The following is a 23,583-nucleotide window of genomic DNA, read 5'->3' as shown; positions in this document are numbered from 1 at the left end:
CAGCCCTTGGCTCTGCTCCTCCCCTGCTCGGTCCTTAAAACCCTGCCTGCAGCCAAGACCGGCTGAGGCCCCAGGTGGCACCTTGGGGAACCAGCGCAAGCTGGGAGAGGAAGCAGCGAGCTGGGTGAGCTTGGCCTGACCAGACTGCAGGAGTCTGAGGGGCGATAGGCCACCAAGGGGACATAAACCCCTCAACTAAGTGGGACAGAGACTGGCTTTTGGTCCGTGAGGATCTGACACCTGCAAGAGGCCTACAGATGTGAGGACTGTCCTGACCTAGAGGCTGCGACTCATTCTCCACTCTCCCTGGGCACTGAGACCCACCCACCTGACTCGTCTGGTCCTCTCTGTGAGTCAACCAGACTGCTTGGGGCCGGGGAGACCTGACTGAGGGGCAGATGGCTTCAACTGGTCTTGAACTCCTGGGCATGACCCTGGCTGTGCTGGGATGGTTGGGGACCCTGGTTTCCTGCGCCCTGCCCCTGTGGAAAGTGACTGCTTTCATCGGCAACAGCATTGTGGTGGCCCAGGTGGTGTGGGAGGGGCTGTGGATGTCCTGTGTGGTGCAGAGCACTGGCCAGATGCAGTGCAAGGTGTATGACTCGCTGCTGGCACTGCCCCAGGACCTTCAGGCCGCGCGTGCCCTCTGTGTCGTAGCCCTCCTGCTGGCCCTGCTTGGCCTGCTGGTGGCCATCACTGGCGCCCAGTGTACTACGTGTGTGGAGGACGAAGGCACCAAGGCCCGCATTGTGCTTACTGCTGGAGCCCTCCTGCTCCTCGCAGGCATCCTGGTGCTCATCCCCGTCTGTTGGACAGCCCACGCCATCATCCAGGATTTCTATAACCCCCTGGTCGCTGAGGCCCTCAAGCGAGAGCTGGGGGCTTCTCTCTACCTGGGCTGGGCTGCAGCTGCACTGCTCATGCTGGGTGGCGGGCTCCTCTGCTGCACATGCCCCCCACCCCAGTTTGAGCGGCCCCATGGACCTAGGCTGGGCTACTCCATCCCTTCCCGCTCAGGCGTGTCGGGGCTGGACAAGAGGGACTACGTGTGAGGAAAAGGCTTCCTTCAGGCATCTGCACCTTCAGACTCTGATTGCACCCTTGCTTCTAACCACCCCTTCCCTTGTGGGAGCCTATTTCTGCACAGCTGGAGCCAGACCTGGCGCTACAGATGTTCTCTGATCTGGCTGAAATGACGCTTACTGGGGTCCAAATGGGGCCAAAGCTGTTGGTGCACCAGACCACCTTGTCTCCCTTGTTTTCTTCTGTTGTCCAGGACATAGACTGACCTTTCTTCCTCTGAGCCCTCCCCTGCCCCGGGAACAAAGGACAGCATCTCCAAAATAAAGGAGATTGTGCTCTCCCTGCTTGGTCCATTTTGGCCCAAACTTCACCTGCATAAATAGGCCCTTTGGGACCAGCCAGCCTGTCAGTTCCCCAACTCTGCCCTCAAGTCTGGAATCTGGAATAAAGAGATCTTGTAATCAGGTTTCCTTTGCTTTGTACACTTGACTCCCCTGAGGTGTCAGGCCAAGGTCTGCTTCAGGTCCTGCCCAGTGAAGAACCTTTTTTACACCATGGGGTCAAAGCCAGGAAAGGATCTGGGGCAAGAGATCATCATTGACTTGCGTCCTCCTCCTCTAGCCAGGCAGGGCACTCCGTCACCAGCAAAAGCAAAGGCACAGAAACAAAACATACTTTATTTAGTAAAATCTCTTGTGGGCCAGACATGGGCAGATGTGTGCAGGGTTAGAGGTGTGGGTGGTGGGGTCTACAGCACAGCTGGGACCAGACTTGGGGAGAGGATGTGGTAATAATGGAGGAGGTAGAGGTCAGAAGACAAAGTGGTGGGTAGTCTTTTGGTAACTCATCAGGAGTCCTTCCTGGCCTGATGAGGAAGGGTGTGGCTGTCCATCAAAATCTAGAGAAGCCCAGTCCCCAGAAACAGTGGGAGCTCTCCTCTGGATAGGCCATCTTGTGGTCCCAAAAGTCACAGCAGCAAGCAGCCTTCACTTTGGTCCCACAGTTCCAGCTTGGCTTCCAAGATGGTGTTGCTCAAAGTGAAGAAGAATCCAGAAACAAATTTATCCAAAGGTGAAATATGCCAACAGCAGAGCCCAAGTGGGAGTCTGGGTCATCTTAAAGAGATACCTTCCCCTCCCCCATTAAAAAAAAAAGCAAAAAACAAGATAAGAACCAAACCCAAAGCTGTCAGGCATCAACACTTCTCAATGGCTCCAGCTCAAGGGCCAAGGCTCCCTGGTTAATGGAGCCTCATTCCCCTGCTAGCATCAAACGTAATTCTTGGTGGGGTACTCAGAGGGTCCCCGAGAGGGGGAATGCGGGGCAGATGCTGAATAGCGGGCCATGTAATGGCTGGAGCTCCGGGCCTCTCCAGAGGGGCAGGTGCAGCACAGCAGTCCCCCACCCAGCATCAGAAGGCCACAGGCTGCCCAGCCCAAATACAGGGAGGCCCCCAGCTCTCTCTTCTGGGCCTCAGCCACCAGGGGGTTGTAGAAGTCCTGGATGATGGTGTGGGCTGTCCAGCAGACTGGGATCAAGGTTAGAACCCCTGAGATGACAAAGATGATCCCAGAAGTGAGCACCAGGCGGGCCTTGGAATCTTGGTCCTCCACACAGGTGGTGCACTTGGCCCCAGCAAGGTAGACCAGCAGGCCGACCAGGGCCAAAAGGAGGGTGATGACACAGAGGGCACGTGCAGCCTGCAGGTCCTGGGGCAATGCCAGCAGCGAGTCATACACCTTGCACTGCATCTGACCAGTGCTCTGCACCACGCAGGACATCCACAGCCCCTCCCACACCACCTGGGCCACCACAATGCTGTTGCCGATGAAAGCGGTCACCTTCCACAGGGGCAGAGTGCAGGAAATCAGAGCCTTTACCCAGCCCAGCAAAGCTAGGACAATTCCCAGGATCTGCAGACCAGCAGAGGCCATGGCAAGGTTGAAGGGGCTACATTACATGGGAGAACAAAAGCAGAAGAATGTTAAAGGGTGGCTGGCCCAGACCTTATGTCACAGCTGTGACCCCACACAGGATGCCAACAGCAGGAACCCTGGGAGTTGTCCACAGGTCCTGATATTGGAGCAAGCTGTACTCTGTGAGCCTCATTTACTCACGGTCAAAATTAGCATTTAATGCCTCCCTAGTTAATCACCTCTTCCCCAATAATGAAGGTTGCCCAGGTTTCTCCCACCAGGTGCGGCTGTCCAGCCTGGCCCAGCCCTGGAGGGGCAGGCAAGGTGCGGGGGACACAAGGAGTTCCTTCTGGAAGGCCACCCCAATGACTGCCTGGGTTCACCCTCACTCTCCTTTGACGGGCCAAGGAGTGAGCCCTCAAAGTTGGGGAACTTTATGTGCGTATTTAGACCAAAAGGCCATGTTAGGGTCCCAAGAGGAGATAAAACCCGAGGGTCTGTTCAGCTGTTCCTCCACCACTAAGCTGGCTGCACCTGTGTTGGTCAGGCCCAAAATGTCCAACCGAGGGGGATCTGCCGGATCTAGCTACCCGAGGTTTCGTCCCCGAATGCGTCCCTACCCTCTTCTCCTTCCCTTTCCACATACTGTGGCTTGACTCTGTGCGAGGGCACCCGGGCGGGTTCCACCACAGACCCCCTGGGCCACAGCTACAAGGCACTGAGCGCCGGGAGGGGCTTAATGGCGCGCGGGCCGCAGGGTTCCCTCCCGCAGGTGAGGGGGAGGGGAGTCCCGCCCTGGAGAGGAAGGCAGGTGGGGGAGGGGCTCGCGGAGTTTCGGTGCCTTTGTCCCTGGGGAGGGGGAGGGGCGTTTAACCCTTCTGGAACTGCGGAAGGACTGGATCCCCTCAATACAGCCTCATGCCCAGGGACTCGCCCACCAGGTGGCCCCGCATGCGTCCCACCCAAGACCCCCGCGCTAGGTTCCGCAAGGTGTGTCTCCCAAGCCCAATGCACACACTAGCCCCGGGCTCACCTGCGTGAAGGACCTGAAAGATCCGTAGGCCGAGTGTGGGGACGGGGGCGGAGACGGGGGTCTTAAAGAGGCAATGACGTCACTGGGCCACCTCCCCCGGGGAGGGGCAGAGACCCCGACCCGATCGGCAGTGGGTGTGAACGCTTCCCAAGCTAGTCAGAGAGGGGCGCTAGAGACCCAGACTGCTGCACCTGCAACCGGTTGGGATTCGGGGACCCGGGTTGGCTGACACCTCAGCCACCAGTTATTAGCACTGTGACCTCGGGAATTCATTCAACTTTCCCAAGCCTCAGTTTTCTACTCTGAAAAATGAAGACAGCAAGCATGCATTTTAGTATGTATGTCCTAAGGTATAAATTAAAGAGAACATTATTACACTACTGGAGTGACTCTGAATCATGTACAGCCAGAGGAATGAGAAGTTGTGCTCCATTTGTGTACCATATGTCAAAATACATTCTACTGTAAAATTAATTAATTTCAAAAAGGAACATAATTTTTGCTATTGTTGCAGCCCCGGAGTGGGGGCCCTTAAGAAAGCAGCAGTTAGCCTCACGCAGTGGCGCAAGCCTGTAATCCCAGCGGCTCTGGGAGGCTGAAGCAGGAAGATCGAGAGTTCAAAGCAGCCTCCGCAACTTAGCGAGGCCCTAAGCAACTCAGTGAGACCCTGTCTCTAAATAAAATATAAAAAAAGGGCTAGGGATGTGGCTTAGTGACTAAGCGCATCTGGGTTGAAACCCCAGCACCAAAAATTAAATTAAATTAAATTTTAAAAACCAGCAGTTACCCCCTGATTTAAAGAACCTTTGGTCATGTATAATTAATTGGAACAATTTTTTTTTTTTGTAAAGTATCTTTGAGAGGACTGGGATGTAACTCAGTGGTAGAGTGCTAGTGCAGGAGGTCCTGGGTTTGATCCTCAGCTTTGCAAAACAAAATAAAATTTTTTGAAAGATCTCACAGAGTTAAAAATTATATAAGAAATCAGTAATTATTTTTATGGGTTGTTTCATATCTGATTCGCTCTGTCCCACAAGTTCCGGATTTGAGCGCCGAATGGGCAGAGCCGGGTCCACATGCTTGCAGAGTCCTGGAGGCCTCCAGCGCTGGGACTGTTTGTTGAAAGAATGACTGAAGGTAGCGGGCCACACGGGGAGGGGCATCCCGGAGCTGATGGCCGGGCGGGAGGAGGCCAGGGCCCCGCCCCGGAAGGCGGGGGCGGGGGCGGGGCGGTGATCCCCTGTCTCCGCCGCCCGGCGGCCGGTGCAGACGGCAGTAGCCTCCCGGCGCTTACTATGGCTCTTGGCTCGATGCGCCCGATGCTGCGGCTCCTCGTGCTGGGGCTCGGGCTGGGGCTGCTACGCGCCGCAACCGGGGAGCAGGCACCAGGTATGCGGGGCACAGGGGCTGGGAGCCAAGATTGGGTGCCTGGAGGACCATCCGGAATGGGAAACGGGACGGACGTAGAGATCCGGGGTCAGGTGGTCTTCAGATTCCGTGTGTTCTAGTGGGGAAGGTCCAGCACACTCCCAAGTTTCATTCCTACTCTGGGCTCTCAGTTTCTCTGCATGTCCAATTGGGGTGTGGGGTCTTCTGCCCCAAAAGTCCATGCCAGAAGTGGAGAGGAAGTTTAAGGGCGGGAGGTTTCTTCGATAAGAGGGCACACCCCCAGCCTGGTCTTTAAGGGTCTGCCCAGCCCCAGTGATTGAAGAGTGGGGGGGGGAGGGTGTTGGGAATTCTGGGGGTCTGTACCTTCTATACCATGTGGGGTGCCCCCTTCCATCCGGTGACTTCAGTGCCCAGCTATGCGGGAGGAGGGACCGGGGTCGGGCCGGGTGCCCAGGAGTGAGTCACCCACTGGCGGCGGGGGGGGGGGTTGTGGGGACCTGACCCCTCTCCCCAAAGTTCCACGCTACTACCCCCACCCGCACTGCTATCTCCCGGTCATGCCGTTCGGTCACCTGTGAGGAATGCGGGGGGGGGGGGGAGGGCGCCGGTGACTCACGTTATTCGAGCCGACCGACCCTGACCTCAGCCCCCAGAATAGCCGCGTCCCGCCCCCATCCTAACCCGCTGCCCCCTCCCCAGGCACCGCCCCCTGCTCTAGCGGCAGTTCCTGGAGCACGGACCTGGACAAGTGCATGGACTGTGCGTCGTGTCCCGCGCGACCGCACAGTGACTTCTGCCTGGGCTGTAAGTGGGGTGCGGGTCCGGCGGCAAGTGGACCTCAGTGGAGCCGAGAGGGTAGCTTCGGGGGGGGGGGCTAGGGGGTTTCGGATCTGGGAAATTAACCCCCAGAAGGCGCAAGTGGGGTGCAAGCTTGAGGCTCAGTTCTAGGGGGCGGGGCTGGTCCGGAGAGGGTCGAAGTCTGACTTGAATCTTGGTCCCCAGGCGCTGCGGCACCTCCCGCCCCCTTCCGGCTGCTTTGGCCCATCCTGGGGGGTGCCCTGAGCCTGGCCCTGGTGCTGGCACTGCTTTCTGCTTTCCTGGTCTGGAGACGGTGCCGCAGGAGAGAGAAGTTTACCAGTAAGTTTCCCCGCCAAGCCGCCTACCCCATCGATCTTCCACATTTCAGCTGCTCATGACCCACGTCTTATCTTGCAGCCCCCATAGAGGAGACTGGTGGAGAGGGCTGTCCAGGTGTGGCGCTGATCCAGTGACTGAGCACCCCCACCGCCTGTGCGGCACTCACTCAATCCGTTCATTCATTTGTTCATTCATTCTGGAGCCAGCTCCTGCCTCCCAGACACAGGCCTAGCCAGGTTCCTCCAACCACAGGTGGGGCAGGCAGTGAATCATCCCTGAGGCCTGGGCCCAAGGTTCAGGAGAGCCTTCCAAGGAGTCTGATTACCCTATCTATGTCTGTCTGGTTCCAGGACAGAAAGGGAGCCTCAAGCTGGCTCACACTAAGAAACTGCAGCATTTGCACAAGGGGCGGGGGGTCTCTCCCTTCCCCTGATGCCCTGGATGCCAGGCTGACTTCAGGGGCAGACACAACACTAGGCCGGACCCACACAGATGGACTGAAACTCCTCTAGGGGTCCTCTTCTTGGGGGATTAGGGCCCTGTTCTTATAGGGGGCTGGCCCTCTAGGAGGGCTGGCCCTAAAATACAGACCCCTGCAACCCAAAGGGGGGAGGAGATATTTATTTTGGGGAGAACTTTAAAGTAGAGGGAGAATTTATTAATAAAAGAATCTTTAACTTTAAATGGTTTGGAGTGTGGCATGATCCTGGGCTTGACTCCCCAGAGCTGGAGGGAGGGAGTGAGTCAGGCTGCCGCGGGGGCGGAGGGGGGGGGTGAGGCTCTGACTCACACATTCTCAATGCCTGGAGCCCAGCCTGCCAGGACCTGGCCAGCCGTTTTCCAGGGAAGATCTTGAGGAGAAACACCAGCATCCAGCACCCCACCCTTCCCAAAGGCCTCAGGTTTCAGACTGAAGACTTCAATTGTTCAGTCAATTTTTTATTCCCTTTTTCAGGGCATACTTCCCCTTCTGCTGCTGCTGCCCTCCCATCCCAAGGTTCCATTGAGTTCAGTGTCCTCCTCTCTTGAGGGAAGGTCCTGTTGCCCAAACACTAATCTGGAGGAAGATAAACAAGCAAGCACCTTGTCCCTTCCTGAGGGTTGCAGTCTCCTCTGGGGAAAGACATGGGGAATGATGTTGCCCACTATTGCTCAGAGGTCCATTATGTCCCCAGCTGGGGTTGCAGGATAGTGGGGACTAGGAGTATCCCCCAGCCTCAGCAGCCGAAGAGTCTCAGGGATTAAATTCCCAGGATAGCGCCAGAGAAGTAGTTCTGAGCAAGGACTCCTGGAAGAAGAAGAAATGATAGTCAAGACACTGGGCTGAAAACTGCCTGGACCTGGTGGGTCCAGGTTTCTCGGAGTCAAGATGTGAATCAGCACAGAAGTTGGCTACAGGTTAAAAATAGCATGATGAGGCAGGATATGATGAGTGGCAGCTCTGAGGACCCACTATGATCCTCTGGAAGACTTAGTGGAGATGCCTACCTCAGTGAGGGCAGGGCAGGTGGAAAAGCCATGGGGGGGCTGCAGTAAGGGTGGTCATTATGTAGGCTCAGTCGAGAGAAGTGGGTGGCCATGTTCTCCTCAGACAGAAACTGCTTTCGTAAGGGCTCCCTGGGAAGAGATGGGGAGGAAGGCAGGCAGGGATATTAAGAGGGGAGGTAGATTGGTGGGCATCAGAGGAGACTGATATTGGAAGTCCTCCCTGCCCTCAAACTCACTGCTCCTCCTCCAGGCGCCGCTTGGTGCTCATGGGCATAGCTCCTCGGAGAGGGGAGCTGGGAAAAAGAGAGAGCCAGGAGCACCCCACCTTCGGCCCCTTCCCAAAAATCTATCCACCTGAGCTTGCAGCATCAGCACCTGAGCACCCAGCCCATTCCTGTGATGGTGGCACCTAAGCCACCCCTTCTGGTCATCAGAATACCTGGAAGGTCTAAACCCCAAGCTCCCAGCCTCAGCCGTACCTCAGCTTAAGTCCCACAGTTTGCTCCACCCGGTATCAACCCTTAGGCCAGCCATGAGTCCCCAGCCAAAGCTGCGCTCCTCAGTCGTACCAACCCAGGGATCCCATACGTACCTGGCGTCCTGGCCTCGAGTCGCCCCTGAGGCGGTCCGCGGATCGTGCAGGGCCCGACCTGGGGGACCCCGCTCCAGGGGCTGCTGAAGGATCATTGGGGTTCAGGGTATTAAGGCAGGAGGGGTAGGATCCGGGTGATGGGGCGGAGTCTCCGAGGGCGTGACCCACTGCGAGGGGCGTGGCTTCTGGCGCGCGCAGTGGCGAGGCCTGCGCAGGCGCGGAAGACGAGCGGCGCGTGGCTGGAAGGCGCGTGGGTTCGGCGGGGTGGGGGAGGGGTCCCGACGTAACAGGGCAGCGGCGCCACTTAGTGTCGAGGGGCTTCGCGGCGCTCTCCTCTGTTTTTGGGGTGCGTGAAGCACGTGGTAGCCACTTTTCGCGCTCGGTCGGCCGGTAGTGTCGAGACACGGTGCCGCGGAGGGTAGCCGCCTGCGCGTACGTCCGGAGTCAGAAGGCTACGTTCCGCGCGCAGCACTCTGGGAGTAGTAGTTCCTGCGATGGAGCGCGCTGCCCCGCTAGCGGTGCCTCTGGGTCAGGTGAGTGGGTTTTGTGCGCGGTGCCTTCTGGGGTTTGTAGTCCATGCTTTGCTTGAATGGGATGGACAAGGAAAGATGAGGCAACCCTGGTGTGCGTGGGCGGTTTGTGGGATTTGGACTCTAATGGGGGGAGGGACAGGAGAGTAACCCAGAAGGGCCTAACTTGGATAGGAATTAGATGTTGGTACCGGTTTTTTTTGTGCAGGAAAAATAGAGCCACTTAAAAAACAAAATAGTTGAGGCCTGAAACAGAGACACGCCTGGGGACTCGAGGCTCAGGCAGGAGCATCACCAGTTCGAGGCCAGCCCTAGCTACATAGCGAGACCCTGGCTCAAAATAAAAAGAACTGGGAACCTCTCGAGGTGGCACACGCGTGTATTCCCAGCTTCTTGGGAGACTGAGGCAGGAGGATTGCAAGTTCAAGGCCAGCCTAACCAACTGATCGAGGTCATATGCAACTTAGTGAGACCCCATCTAGAAATTTAAAAAATAAAAAGGGACAGGAATTTAGCTCAGTGGTAAAGCACCCCGCTTCAATCCCGGTGCCAATAAATAATAACAACAACAACAAAAATAATAATAATAGTAAAAAGAACTGGGGATGTAGCTCAATTGTAAAGGGCCCCTGGGTTCAATACCTAGTACCCACCACCCCCAAATTAACAGAATAACTGTAGAAGAGACACTGTTTTGTGATGCTGGAGATCAGTCCCAAGATCTTATCCATGCCAAGTATGCGCTGCACTGCCAGCCCTAAAGAACCAGTTTTTAAGCACTTTCTATGTGACAGCCCCATGTGAAGCTCTTTATATACATTAGCTCACCTAATTGTGATAGACTCTCCTGCGACCTCCATCTGACCACGGGAGAAACTGATAAGAGAGGTTTTGGTGCTTGCTCAGAGGTCCACTAGACATCATTTCTGCTCCTCTTTCCTCACCCTCTTCTTGGAGCCACTCTTGGTTATGCATGGGCAAAGTGCCTTTGTGGTGGGCCACCTCAAAAGAGGGCTGAGAAGTCTTGGCAGTGGGAAGCCAGGCCTGTGGCAGGGAAGGCATGAAGAAGTCTGTAATTGGGGGCCTCATCCAGCTTCTCCCCACAGACAGAGGTGTTTCAGGCCCTGCAGCGGCTGCACATGACCATCTTCTCCCAAAGTGTCTCACCCTGTGGGAAGTTCCTGGCGGCAGGCAACAATTATGGGCAGATTGCTATCTTCAGGTACTCTTGTCCCTTGCTCCCTACCATGTGTGAATCCTGGTATTTGGCCCTCCTGCTTCTGACCTGGCCTTGCCTCCCCCCCTGCAGCCTGTCTGCTGCTTTGAGTTCAGAGGCCAAAGAGGAAAGCAAGAAACCCGTGGTGACTTTCCAAGGTGGGTATAGCCATCAAGTCTGGCTTAGAGGACTCTGAGTGGAAGAGGGGACAGGGTGGGCTAAGGTTCTTCATTTCTTTTCAGCCCATGATGGGCCCGTCTACAGCATGGTCTCCACTGATCGACACCTGCTCAGTGCTGGCGATGGGGAGGTGAAGGCCTGGCTTTGGGCAGAGATCCTCAAGAAGGTAAGGAGTCTAGAGGCTGGGGAAGGGTTGGCTTGCCCCATGCCAGGGAGAGCCTTTGAGGTCACCTGGTGTTTTCCCTTACAAAGGGCTGTAAGGAACTATGGCGTCGTCAGCCCCCATACAGGTGAGCCAGGGCCACTTGGGTGGAAGGCAGGTAGGGTGAGGGCACTAGCCTCACTGATGCTGACCCTGCTTTTTATCCCCCAGGACCAGCCTGGAAGTGCCTGAGATCAATGCCTTGCTGCTTGTCCCCAAGGTCTGATCCCTTTATGACAGTCTGATCCTTCATCCTCTCCCTGTCTTGATTTGACACTGACTTCTAGCTCTGCCCTGCCTTCCTTTGCAGGAGAATTCCCTCATCCTGGCTGGGGGAGACTGTCAGTTGCACACTATGGACCTTGAAACTGGGACTTTCACGGTGGGTGAGCAGGGCCCTGGAACTGGGGCAGATCAGAGCCAGGGGGAGGCACTCTTCCTGGGTCCCCCTTTACCCTGGCTCTCTCCTGCAGCGGGCCCTCCGGGGCCACACAGACTACATCCACTGCCTGGCACTGCGGGAACGCAGCCCTGAGGTGCTGTCAGGTGGCGAGGATGGGGCTGTGCGACTCTGGGGTAAGTGGGTACAATTGGATGGTAAAATAGGTAAGGGAGGCTGGGAACGGTAGGCCTCATAGGGAGCTCTCATGATTCTTTCCCCACAGATCTCCGAACAGTCAGAGAGGTCCAGACGATTGAGGTCTATAAGCACGAGGTGAGGACAGGACTCATACCTCTGTTCTCTATGCCCCCCAACTCCCCAAAGTTGTCTTCACCTTTTCCCTCCCCCGTCAGGAGTGCTCAAGGCCACACAACGGGCGCTGGATTGGATGCTTGGCCACTGACTCAGACTGGATGGTGAGCCTGCAAATTGTGTGGTCAGATGGGGTGGCAGCTCTGGGTCCTGTCAGCTGAGGGCCCATGGCTCTCAGTGGCTAGGGACTCCTACCTTTCTTCCCAGGTCTGTGGAGGGGGCCCAGCCCTCACCCTCTGGCACCTCCGGTCCTCCACACCCACCACCATCTTTCCAATGCGGGCACCACAGAAGCATGTCACCTTCTACCAGGACCTGGTAAGTCCCTCTGTTTCACTTCTGCAATCCCTGCCTGGCTCCCCTCTCTAGTCCTGACCCCACTCCCTGTCCTCCACAGATTCTGTCAGCTGGCCAGGGTCGCTGCGTAAACCACTGGCAGCTGAGCGGAGAGCTTAAGGCCCAGGTGCCTGGATCATCCCCAGGACTGCTCAGCCTCAGCCTCAACCAGCAGCCAGCAGCCCCTGAGTGCAAGGTGGGTGAAGCAAGGGGCTCTGGAGAGTCACTGGAGCCTTGGGGAGTGTCGGCAGGTCAGTCATGCCTTTCTTGTCCCTAGGTCCTGACAGTCGCTGGCAGCAGCTGCCGGGTGGATGTTTTCACCAACCTGGGGTACCGAGCCTTCTCCCTGTCCTTCTAACATCGGACAACATACCCCCACCTTAGGGATTTGGAGTGTTTATCTTTCTTTTTTCTTTCTTTTTTTTTTTTTTTCTACAATAAAGTTTCAGGCTTTTCTTCCATGTGCTTCCTTCCCAAGAATGGAGGCCAAGTCCATCAAGTGATTTATATATTACTCTGTCTGTTCTTGATACATAAATACCCATACCCACACCCACCCCTGCCCTGGAGCAGCCAGAGACTCAGGGAGCCTAGCGCTTAGAAATGATAGACCTATACAGATTGCGAAAATAGAAGCTCTGTTGCACCTGTCCCCGCCACCCACCTGGGGTCTCTAGCCCCGAAGCTGCCCCTACTCCCATAGAGCCCCTGTCTAGCCTCCTGGGGTGAAGAGGGCACCAACCCCACTTGGAAGACATCCAGGCCCTGTCGCTCCATTGGCCCTTAGAGGAAAGTATGCCCCAGAGTGAGTCAAGGGTGGTCGCCTCGGCCCAGCCCTCAGGTCCTTCGGAAAAGGTTGCTGAGGAAGCCGCCGGCAGGCCCGGGGCCCAGGCGCAGTGAGAAGCGTGCTGTGGAACGGCGTGGGGTTGATGCTGCCGCGCTCAACTCATTCTGGCGCTGTGAGCGCAGCTGCTGCCCGATCACCACCTGCATGTCGTCCTGCGGGAGGCGGGGCGGGAGGAGGGTCAGCGCTCAGGTCCCACCTGCCCCAGGCCTTGGCCCCGGCCCCGCCCCCGCCGCTCACCTGCCAGGCCTCCAGCTCCTGCGTCAGCGCCACCTTCTGGCGGATGGTGCGCAGCAGCTCCCGGGACAGGGAGTCCCTCTCCAGCGAAACGCGGCTGAGCTCCAGGGACAGTTCCACGGCCCTGCCGGCGGAAAACAAGTCCGAGGGCGCCGGGGACTCCAGGAGCCAGCATGGTAGTGGGCTCCTGGGCCACGACGGGAGGGGGCTCGCTAACAGCAAGACCACGGAGGGCAGAAGGCCCCTGGGCCGGGGTGGGGATATTAACCCATAAGGCGGAGAGCAATTAAGAGCACAGAAAGATCAGAGTACCGAGGGGGCTTGTTGCCCCGCTGGGGCGGTGGTGAAGGGTGGCAATGGCTCACTTGTTTACAGCCTCGTCACGGTCCAAGAGGGCGCAGTTTAGGGCCTCCGCGGGATTGTCCTCTGCCCTCAGCTCCTTCTGCCTTTGCAACTCCTCCCTCAAGGTCTGCAGCTCTTCCCGCTGCAGTGTGATCTGCACAGGGGAGCAGCAGAAAGGTGGGTCCCAGGCAGCCTAGGCTCCAGTTCTCCCTGGCTCCCCGGCCTGCTCCACTGTGCATAAGGCTCCTGGATTCAGAGGCCCTCAGGCTGGTGCACGGTGGGGTGGGGCAAGCCTGGTGGGGTGGAAGGAAGCTGGAAGAGGCAGTGGGTGTATGGGAGGGGCAATGCGCCTGTGGGGGCCGTATACATTAGTTCTTTTTGAGACAGGGTCTTCCTAAGTTGCCGAAGGTCTGCTTAAGTTGATGAGGCTGGTCTCAAACTAGCCATCCACCTGCCTCAGCCTCCCAGTTGCTGGAATTACAGGCATGTGCCATTACAAATTCATGTATAGAAGGCTGAGTGAGCACAGGCTGGGAAGTGGAGGTGGGAATGAACTGGGGAGCTTATGGGACTCTACATCCAGCACTAAGCCCTTCCCCCACCTCATCTTGCAGCCTAGCCACTTCCTCTTCCTTCTCTTCTAGTATCTCCACTGGGCTTAGAGGTGATCGCTTCTTAGGAGGCTCCAAGCTCTCCTCCTGGGGTGAAGATGGGGGTCTGGATGCCTCTTGGGTCTCCAGGGATGGGGTGATCTGTGGGCCAAAGGAATCAGTCAGTGCCCTAGCTGAATCAGGAATCAGCGCCCCTAGCTGATGATACTGGTTGGGGGCTGGTGGGCTGCGAGCTTACCTGGGTGTCTCCACATACACTGGTGTCCTTGTCCTCGTACTGGTGGCCTTCGAGGCTGTGGGCCAACTCCGATTGCAGTGAGGCACTGGAGATGTTGGCGTCCTGAAGGCGTGACTCCTCTTCCAGCTCCAAGACGCGCCGCTGCAGCCTCCGCAGGGCGCTCAGCACTTCCCCAGCCTCAAAGCGAGCACGTTCCAGCTGCAGAGGGCCAGAGGGCAGTCAGCCTGAATGCCAGCGCCTGCATCTGGTGGTGGCCCACAGAGGGCGCCCGAGCGCCGGCAGCCTTGAGCCTCAGCAGCCCAGTGCTGCAGTTTCTGGAGCGCAGAACTACTTCCCCTGGACGGATGTCAATTTCCTCCCCTATAAAATAGAGCGCGCCGGGCATCATCCTTGCCTGTTCCACCTATCAGGTCACTTCACAGCGCAGTCCCCTCCCCTGTCCAGTCTAACTTCTAATTCTCACTAATTGCTTAGATCCAACATGTATTTCTCCTAAGCCTCATGCCTCACCACAGCCCAGAGGTGGGTGCCATTACCATTCCGTATCACAAATGGGAAAACAGGCTGGGCGCTCCACAATGGTAACAAGAGACAGTGGGATAAAAAGCCAGGCAATCCAGAGCACATATCTCTGAGGTCTCAAATATCAGAGGTCCTTCCCTTTTTTGTTCCTTTTCTCCATCACTACCACTCCAGATGTGGATAGTCTAGACCAGGCATTTCTGGCCTGAACCCCGGTCTTAGCCCTCTCCCACGTCTCCCAGCCACCAGGCTCTGATGCATTGAGAGCATACCTCCCCTGCTCAACAGCCCACTGTGGCTCCCACTTGCCCCAGGCTCATGCCCACGTTTTTGTGACCCAGGTGCTGGGTTTCCAGTGATCAAGGGCCACATCTCCCAGAAAGCCCTGAGGCTGTTGCTATGGACCCAGCTGTCCCCCTCCCCCATAGTTCACCTCGAGGCTGTGCTCCTTCTTCTCCCTCCGTAGCAGCAGCAACTCCTCATGAGTAGTCTGCAGTCTGCCCTGGCCCTTGTCCACCTCCTCACGCAGGCTTCGGATCTGTGCCTCCAGGTCCTGCCGGCGGCTCTGCAGCATCTGGTTCTGGGGGAAGGTCTCAGGGTGGGGTGGGAAGAGTGGGCCAGCCCCATGGAGCCCCCAGCCCAGTCTTTCTGGTTCAAGCTGACCCCAACCCTTAACCCCCAGCCCCAGCAGGCACTCACCTCCCCCTGCAGACTCTCTAGCCGTGTTCTTAGCTCTGCCCCAGCCAGGGCCTGAGCCTGGCACTGACCCCGAAGGGCGTCTAGTTCTCTCTGGAGCTCCTGCTCAGTCTGGGAGGCCTGGGTGGGGGAGAGAGCAGGGGAGCCCTCAGCTGGCTCAAGCTGATTCCCACTGGCCCCACCCCACCCAGGCCCAGGGATCAAGTCAGTCCCACCTGGGCCAGCTGCTGGCTGAGACGGAGGTTCTGCTCACTGAGCTCACTGAGCGCCTGTGCGCGCTGGCGGCCACTGTCCTGTTGCTCTGAGCGCTGCTCTCCCAGCTGGGCCCTCAGCGCTTCCACGTCCCCCTCCAGCTCCACAGCCCTGGCCTCCCACTCAGCGCCCCGGGCTGCTAGGCCCCTGCGGAGCTCATGGTTCTCTTGCTGCAGCCGCTGTGGGACCAGGCAAAGGGTCAGACACAGAAGGAGACATAGGATTGGAGCAGACCCAGAGATGGGGATGGAGGGACAGACAACCAGAGACCAGTTGGCCAGGAGGGGGACGCTCTTGGCACACTGAGACCTGAAAGCTAGAGAGGAGAGTCAGGGAGAAAGCATGACACAGCACAGCCCAGAGAATCAGAAGGCAGCAGAGGAAAGCGAGAGAGAGAAGGGGCCAGGCCAGGCAGGACAGTGATGCTGGCTGGGGGGTGTGGAGCTCCCCAATGGCCACTCACCTCTGGCTGCTGCCTGAGCTTCTGGACCCGAGGTCGCAAGCGCCGTTTTTGGCGCCTGATTCTGGCTGAATTTAAGCCCCGGCCCATGGCCTCACACAGCTGCAGTGTCCTGGGGGCTTTGTAGGCCCAGTCTCTGCCCAGCCCCTCTCCCCCAGTTCCCTCTAATTAACTCTGGTCAGCCCCGCCCTGGCCCCACGCCTCTGCCTGCCCTCCCCAAAACCTGTTGGACCAGCGGGGGGACGCACTTGGCACACCCAGGTGCCCAGCATGAGGAGACAGACAAGTTGGGGGGCTACTCTCTCTAGGTCCTCAAGGCACAAAGGCCTGGGCCAGGTGACAGTAACCATGGTTGTTACAACTATTAGCAAGTATTCCTGCCAGCTGCCTGTCAGAGCTTACCTGGGCCATTTTATTCAATCCACTAGAGAATGCTTAACAAACTCAGGGGGGCTGAATGCCTTGCCCAAGGACACAGTTAGTGGAGCAGGGGTGCCAACAGGCAGCAATGTCTTAACCAAATACTATGGGGGCAGCCCTGCTGAAGGATGAAGCTGGCAGGTTAGGATCCCATTATCCTGGCCCTGCTGCTGCCGCCATGTGGTCGGGACAAGTCTCTTTAATGTGTCCATGTTTCATCCCTCCCTCCCTCCATCATCCACCATCCATTCTCCATCTCTCCATCCAATATTTCCTGAGTTCCTGTTCTGGGGTCTCTAAGTCGATAGACCACTAAGTCCACTGCCTCAAGCAGCTTAGTGTCCAGAGGGCCACAGGCAAATGGATACAGACTTGAGCCAGGTAATCTGAGAGACAGTAAGGGCCAAGTGGTGAAGAACAACGGGGCGGGGGGTGGGGGGAAGCTGTCAAGGAGACATTGATTGGGTTGACGCCTGCAGTCAACCAGGAGGAGGGCTGTGAAACAGCAAGACAAGGGCCCTGCAGGAGCAAGCTGCAGTCACTCTGAGAATTGAAAAAGAGAAGTGGGTGGGAAGGATGGCAAAGCCAACAGGTCAGGGAGGCCAGTGGACTTGAGGGACTCTTAGGCTGTGGCAAGAGTTTCAGTTTCATCTTAAGTGTGATGGGGAGCCATGGGGAGATTCTGAGCCAGGAGAGAAATGATCTGATTTGCAGTGTTTGAAGTTCACTGGCTGCTCCTTGGGAATGGGTTCCAGGAGGCAAGAGGAGTCAGTGATAGGGCACTGAAGTGCCTTGAGCAGAAGCAATGCCCGGAGCTGCCATCAATGTAGAGGCTGCAGAAGTGAAAAGTGGGACAGATTTGGAAGCTAGTGTATAGGATTCAATGGGGTTTGCAGATGCGGGGGACAGTGCATGCCTATGGGGAACCAAGTGTCACATTGAGATGTTATTAGGTTAGCTTGGTGGGAGAGGTGCAGGGCAAATGATTGCCCAGGTCAGCTCAGAGTGAGGATTGGGCCAACAATGCAAGTACACAAGGAAGTTTAGGGGTCCAGATGTGAGCCCCAGCCTGGGCAGAGGGAAGAACTGTTCCCACTTCATGAGGCTGGGCAAAAATGAACTGAGATGATGCTTGGAGGGGACTTGGCCAGGTGAAGGCAGGGAGTGGCTCTCAGCACCTGTTAGGTGAGAAGCCAAAGGGCCACAAGGGTCTGTGGCCTAGATCTTGACTTGTCCTCAAAAGTCTTTTATTTATTTAGTTAGTTTTTTTGATGCTTGGGATCCAAACCAGGGTCTCACGCGTACTAGGCAAATGCTCTACTTCAACTTAGAATTTTTGTTCTTAACCACTGGGCAACATTGCCAGGACAACAGGCCATCCCTGAACTGTTCAGAGGCATCCTCCTGCGCACCTGTTCTCCCCCTGCCACCCACCTGCCCCATGCTCTTGTCTCTTCTCCTTGTGTGGTCCCCTTCTCCGGTCCACCCCAGGCCTGCCTGTTTTCCACCTGCCCTCCGCCCAGGCCCTGCAGCCAGCTCACTTCCTCGTGCTCAGCGTGTTGGGCACTCAGCGTCTCCAGCTGCCTCCGCAGCTCCTCGTTGCGCTCCAGAAGCATCTTGCCCAGTTCTGCCGCCAGCAACAGGTCTTTCTCCTTCTGCTGCAGCTGCAAGGCCAGGTCCTCAGGCTCCTCAGGCCCTGGGCCCCCTCCCAGGAATGAGTCTCTTCGCTCCAGCACAAAGGGGAAGAAGCCATCTTCGCCACTGGGGGAGGCAGCCCCGGAGAGCAGCCCTGACCGGAAGCGTGGCCCATCTGGGGAGCTCATGACATCTGCAGCATCTGTGGGGACAGATGGCTGCATGACATACCACCTCGCAGCCCTTCAGGCTTGCCCCCTGCTGGCCAATACCTGGCCATCCCAGTCCTGCAACCTCAACCTCCCTGGGCCACCAAGGGTTAATGATCTATGTTTTGGCCACCCAGCTCCGTTAATGTCCCCAGGGTAGAGTGGGTAGACTGAGGCAGAAAGCAGAAATGAACTTCCTTGCCTTCGGCTTTTGTCCCAGGAAGCCTCTTCTCAGTACTCTGGAACCACAGACCACCCCCTGACAGTCCCGCTTCCTTCTCACAACCTGCTGTGGCTCCCAGCCCCTCACTATGGGGCAAAATTTCCCAAACCCAGCTTCCTAAGGACTCTGAGGGTTGAATCCAACTTCTCTCAAGGATGCAGGACCCTCCCCTCACCTTTGAGGACTTTGGTGTCCTGACACCTTTGCCCTAGGAACCCAGTACCCTCCCCTGGCAGAAGCCCAGCTCCCCCCTCACTGCCCTCCCTAGGCCTTCTTCTATTATCTCAGGACCCAGGGGTCTGTTCTGGACCCCTGCAGACCTGGAGTCCCCACCCTTAGCGTCCACCCTCCTGGATTCCCAACAAAGTCCAAGCAGGTCCTGCCCCCACCCCTCTGGATTCAAGAACGCTCACGTCCAGACCCCCTGGTTCCCAGGGCCCTGGCGTCAGGCCAGGGCAGGGCGAGGTAACAGGTTGTGCCGGCCAGCGCGCAGCCGCCGCCACTCCGGGTTTCTGTTTACTTCCCGGCCCGCCCCTGGGGACCCGAGCCCTGCGATCCCCGATGGCCTCCTGGGGCCCAGGGTCCAGGGGCTCAGGTCACACGGGTTACCTGCTCAAGCTCTCTTGAGGGTCCCGCCCCCTAGACACACCTGAGCGCGCGTACACGCGCACCTGTCCTCCCTTCCCTTGCCGGTGTCCCAGCTCAGCCCTGCCCGCGGAGCCCAGGTGTCGCGGTAGTCCCAGTCCAGCTGCACCAGGATCGCATAGAGTATCTCCCTGACCCCAGTCCCAGGCGTTCGAAACCCGGCCACCACCTTCCTTCCTTCCAGTGTCCCCACTTCCCGGAGGAGCCAGGCGACCGCCCGGCTGCCCTGGTACCCCTCCCAGCGACCTGGTCCTGCCTACTCCTGCCCGAAGCCCGGAGGGCCCCGCCCTCGGCGCCCCCTAGGCTCTCACCAGTCGCCGCCCGGGCTACCTCCGAGGTCTCCGCGTCCCCTCTTCCGGAGGCGGCGCCAGGTGCACAACCTGCACAGGTGAGGGGGCGGTGCCGCGGGAGGGGCAGGGGCGCCCCTGGTGGCCGGAATGGACAGGCAGAGTCAAAGGAAAGTCGCCTCCACTCAGAGACACTGGCCCATCTTACTGTTGTGGGAAATGACCACTGGAAACATTAAATGAGCATCTACTGTTATGCAGATCCTATGCTGAGCATAGAGGTCCCTGTGGGACAGGAAATGATTAACAAAGAACATGGTAAGTCCTCTGCAAAGGAAGCCTTTTATGGGCATAACTTGTTTACCCTCATGACACCCTAATGAGGTGAGACCCACTATTACCTCCACCTCAAGCAATCTGAGGCACAGGGAGGTCGCCTACCTTGCTTGGGTCCCATGCACAGAACTTAACTCTGGTGTTGCTCTCTACTAATTGTCCTGCTGCAGATCAGGACACTGAAGCCAGCACAGTAAGGTGACTTGCCCATGGCCACCCCTGAGCTCACATGGCTCCAAACTTGGGACTCTCAGTTCCTGTAATGTGCAGGGACTCCTGTTCCAGACAAGGACAGAGGCCTTGGTATGAGGGAGAATCCAAGGCAGGAAACCGGGCCAGCCGTGGTGCAGCTTGGGCATGCACTAGTGTCCCAGCCATGGTCTTGTGCCTTGTCATGATTTTCTTCAGACCCCAGGTCTCCCTGAGCTAGATGGGGGCCCCTGGCCTGGAGAGCAGCCATCTGAAGGGCTGGGTGGAGCCTCATAAATGTTAACAACAAGTTATCTGGGGAAAACAATAGCCCTGACTTGCATTTGCCAATTTCCATAGTGTAAATGCTCCTTTCTGGACAATTTCAAGTTTGCCACGACTTAGAACTGAGTAGGAAGAACGGTTGATGTGTATAATTGGCCTTATTTTATTTTATTTTTTATAGAACTGGGGATTAATCTAGGGCCTTACGAATGCTGTGCAGGTGCTGTACACTGATCTACTCACCAGCCCCATAATTAGTTTTTGCCAGCCAGTATCAGCGGGGTCCACACACCTCTAGCTGGGAGTCAGGACCCCTGAATCTCGGGACCTAGGAGCCTAGTTATTTGGGATCTAGAAAAATAGGAGGGCAATAGGAGCTGGGACCCTTGGAGAGATGGTTGGGGAACTAGAATTCTGGATCCTAGGGCTGGGACAAGGCTTCCTGTCAGTCAGCAGAGAAGAGAGGGCACCAATTTTTTCTTTCAAGGAGAGTCAAAGACTGTCATACAGCTTCATTGCCTGGCTGGCCGTAGTGGCCATACCTATTATCCCAGCAACCCCAGAGGCCGAAGCAGGAGGCGTGCAAGTTAGAGGCCAGCCCCGGCAAACTAGCATGGTCCTCAGCAGTTTAGTGAGACCCTGTTTAAAAAAAAGGGGGGGGCTGGGGATGTGGCTCAAGTGGTAGTGCGCTCACCTGGCATGCGTGCGGCCCGGGTTCGATCCTCAGCACCACATACAAACAAAGATGTTGTGTCTGTCGAAAACTAAAAAATAAATATTAAGAAGTTCTCTCTCTCTCTCTCTTTCTCCCTCTCTCCCCTCTCTAAAAAAAATAAATAAAAAAATAAAAATGGTCACTTCCTGCTGATTCATAATGGGGTTGGGGGATCAGCATGGGAGGAATAGATGAACTTAAAAAAAAAAAAAAAAGCAGGGCTAGGGTATAGCTCAGCAGAGCTGAAAAACTCCCAGTCTCCCCTTGGTATTGCTGCCTGATTCCTTGGAAAATATAAGCTCAGTGTCTCCTCCAGGTGTCAGAGTCATGGCGCTGGCCCCACCACACCACACCACACTCAGCACACCTTTGTTGAGCCCTCTTGCCAGGCAGGGGCTGAGCTCCTCTGGAACTGAAATGGCCAAGGACCTCCTCCCAGGAGCTCACAGTCCACCCACGATGTGGGAGTGGGTGTAGACCTATAAACCAGAAATGAATCAATAAAACAACAGAGCAAAGAGATTTGGCTCATGGGCACTGGTGTCACATGGCTTCAGAACAAATCCCAGTTTGGTCACCTACCCGATGTGTGTGCCTGTGCCATTCAGCCAAGGAACCTCTGAAGCCCTCAGTTTCCTCATCTGGCAAATGGGGGTGATGATAACTCCCAGCTTATAGAAGCGAAGGCTGAAACACAGGCGAAGTGCCACACTTGGCTGGTGATCCTCTGCAGGGTCACAGAGGTGATTCACCCACATGCTACATTGTTTTCCTCCTCAGGGGAACCTATGAAGTCATACCATTCACAGGTAGAAGCCAGCTCACAGGTAGGGAAGCCAGCTCCAAGGGTTTTGTGTGTGGGCACATGAAGACCCCTCATCCTGGCTTGCCTGGCTCCCAGCCCTACTTATCCTTTGGACATTTGAATCCTATCCTCAGCCACTTCTGGACCCAGGAGTCCTGGCCCCACCTCCCTGCTGGACCTTAGTTCTGACCACCAATGTGATCAGAGCCTCCCAGCACTATCCCCTTTCCTCTACCTCAGGCTCCCTGCTGATAAGGAGGCAGAAGAATAGGAGGGCCTGGGAAGCCCCAGGGAAGCCCTGGAGAGGTTGGGAGTAGTTCAGGGAAGAAGCCAGGGCAGGAGCCCCACCCTCATCTGTTCTCCAGTTTAGCTCAGCGAGCAAGATAGCTTCCTGGAAACTCCAGGCCCAAGTCCACTCTAACAACTTTCCCTACCTTCCTTGCCACCTGGTGAGCCCCTAGCAATCCACAGGGGTGGAGAAAATTGTCTGCCCTGGGGAAGCCTTCCCAGGTCTCACAATGCCTTGGCCAGTCTACACGGGACATCCAGAGGCTAGCAGAACCCCACAGCCCTGCCTGAACTTCCACACAGGCAACCCAGCAAGAATGGCTTGGTTCCAGGCTGTGGCGCCTCCAGGCTTTTATGATGCATACAATCTATGAACAATAAGTAGTATTGTTTGGATTTGTTTGAAAAAAAATTTATATAAAACATTTCACACTGAATGCATTGTTTAGTTACTTGCTTTTTAAAAAATTTTAACGGGGCTGGGGATGTGGCTCAAGCGGTAGCGTGCTCGCCTGGCGTGCGTGCGACCCGGGTTCTAAAAAAAAAAAAAAAAAAAAAATTTAACATTATTTTTCCAAGTATTTTTCACAACTTAGAAAAAAATCAACTCTATTGAGGTAGGTATTAGTTTCCTAAGGCCAATATAACAAAATGTCACAAACTGAGTGGCTTGAACAACAGTATTTATTTCTTCCAATTCTGGAGGCCAGAAGCCAGGCTGGTTCCTGCTGGAGGCTCTGAGGGTGGATCTGGTCCTTGCCTTGGCTGGCGGAGGGTCCCCGGTGCTCCTGGGCTTGGCAGCAACACTCCACTATTGGGTTCCACCTGACCCTGGCCCTCTGGGTCTCTGTGACTCAAATGTCCCTCTACCTTCATTGATAAAGACACCAATCATCTGATTTAGGACCCACCCTGAATCCAGGATGATCCATCTTGAGATCCTTAATTTATTTGTGCAAAGACCCTATTTCCAAATAAGGTCATATTCTTAGGTACTGGATGTGTCTTTGGAGGCACAATTTTAACACTACAAGAAATAATTTACATATAATTAAACTCACTAATTTTGAAGGTTTCTGTTTCTTTTTTTTGGGGGGGGGGTTGCTGTGGATAGAACCCAGGACCTTGCATATGTTATACAAGTACTGTGCACTGAGTGACATCCCTAGTCCCTAAAATGTTTCTCAGATTTACTCAGAATGATGCATTTGAATATATTTTGTGCTTATTACCAGTTGTGTAATATTTCATTCAATGTTTAAGTCACAGTCCTCTCTGTCTTTGAACCTAGTGGTATGTACAATATAACTCAGCTATATCCCTAATCCTTTATATTTTATTTTTATTTATTTATTTATTTATTTTTTTTGGTACAGGGGATTGAACCCAAGGGTGCCTAACTACTGAGCTACATTCCCAGCCTTTTAAAAAAAATATTTATTTTTCAGTTGTAGGTGGACACAATACCTTTATTTTATTTTTATGTGGTACTGAGGATCAAACCCAGTGCCCCATGAATACTCGGCAAGTGCTCTTCCTCTGAGCCAC

General features: G+C 55.9%; 6 protein-coding genes across 7 annotated transcripts; 3 read left to right on the top strand and 3 right to left on the bottom strand.

The window, feature by feature from the left end:
* Positions 1–398: 398 nt before the first annotated feature.
* Positions 399–1,052, top strand: CLDN9 (claudin 9; the record flags this gene model as incomplete). Its single annotated transcript, XM_081300314.1, has 1 exon — positions 399–1,052. One exon carries the CDS (start codon positions 399–401, stop codon positions 1,050–1,052), a length of 654 nt encoding a protein of 217 aa, XP_081156440.1.
* Positions 1,053–2,291: 1,239 nt separating this feature from the next.
* Positions 2,292–2,957, bottom strand: CLDN6 (claudin 6; the record flags this gene model as incomplete). The annotated part of the gene is made up of 1 exon (XM_081299806.1): positions 2,292–2,957. The coding sequence occupies one exon, from the start codon at positions 2,955–2,957 to the stop codon at positions 2,292–2,294; it is 666 nt and encodes a 221-aa protein (XP_081155932.1).
* Positions 2,958–5,202: 2,245 nt separating this feature from the next.
* Positions 5,203–7,182, top strand: TNFRSF12A (TNF receptor superfamily member 12A). The gene is made up of 4 exons (XM_081299321.1): positions 5,203–5,361; positions 6,061–6,165; positions 6,364–6,498; positions 6,577–7,182. Exons 1-4 carry the CDS (start codon positions 5,268–5,270, stop codon positions 6,630–6,632), a joined length of 390 nt encoding a protein of 129 aa, XP_081155447.1. The 5' UTR covers positions 5,203–5,267; the 3' UTR covers positions 6,633–7,182.
* A 231-nt stretch (positions 7,183–7,413) lies between these two features.
* Positions 7,414–8,717, bottom strand: HCFC1R1 (host cell factor C1 regulator 1). Of its 2 annotated transcripts, XM_081299322.1 has the most exons (4): positions 8,579–8,715; positions 8,223–8,279; positions 7,987–8,115; positions 7,414–7,786 (listed from the first exon to the last, which is right to left on the bottom strand). In XM_081299322.1, the coding sequence occupies exons 1-4, from the start codon at positions 8,671–8,673 to the stop codon at positions 7,651–7,653; spliced, it is 417 nt and encodes a 138-aa protein (XP_081155448.1). In that variant the 5' UTR covers positions 8,674–8,715; the 3' UTR covers positions 7,414–7,650. The 2 variants fall into 2 exon arrangements, with proteins under 2 accessions (XP_081155448.1, XP_081155449.1); XM_081299323.1 differs by lacking the exon at positions 8,223–8,279 and having other exon boundaries at positions 7,415–7,786; positions 8,579–8,717.
* A 254-nt stretch (positions 8,718–8,971) lies between these two features.
* On the top strand, positions 8,972–12,272 carry THOC6 (THO complex subunit 6). The gene is made up of 13 exons (XM_081299318.1): positions 8,972–9,111; positions 10,215–10,330; positions 10,418–10,482; positions 10,567–10,670; positions 10,757–10,794; positions 10,878–10,926; positions 11,017–11,088; positions 11,180–11,282; positions 11,372–11,421; positions 11,502–11,564; positions 11,668–11,778; positions 11,858–11,992; positions 12,074–12,272. Exons 1-13 carry the CDS (start codon positions 9,073–9,075, stop codon positions 12,152–12,154), a joined length of 1,026 nt encoding a protein of 341 aa, XP_081155444.1. The 5' UTR covers positions 8,972–9,072; the 3' UTR covers positions 12,155–12,272.
* Positions 12,273–12,486: 214 nt separating this feature from the next.
* On the bottom strand, positions 12,487–18,241 carry BICDL2 (BICD family like cargo adaptor 2; the record flags this gene model as incomplete). Its single annotated transcript, XM_081299109.1, has 9 exons — positions 12,487–12,795; positions 12,881–13,001; positions 13,243–13,373; positions 13,822–13,971; positions 14,069–14,266; positions 15,024–15,170; positions 15,290–15,406; positions 15,502–15,717; positions 17,960–18,241. The coding sequence occupies 9 exons, from the start codon at positions 18,239–18,241 to the stop codon at positions 12,634–12,636; spliced, it is 1,524 nt and encodes a 507-aa protein (XP_081155235.1). The 3' UTR covers positions 12,487–12,633.
* Between the last annotated feature and the right edge of the window lie 5,342 nt (positions 18,242–23,583).

This window comes from Spermophilus citellus (assembly GCF_964194105.1).
Source record: "Spermophilus citellus genome assembly, chromosome: 6".
Lineage (NCBI taxonomy): Eukaryota > Metazoa > Chordata > Mammalia > Rodentia > Sciuridae > Spermophilus > Spermophilus citellus.
The sequence above is the reverse complement of the archived record's forward strand: the minus strand, read 5'-3'. Positions and strand labels throughout refer to the sequence as shown.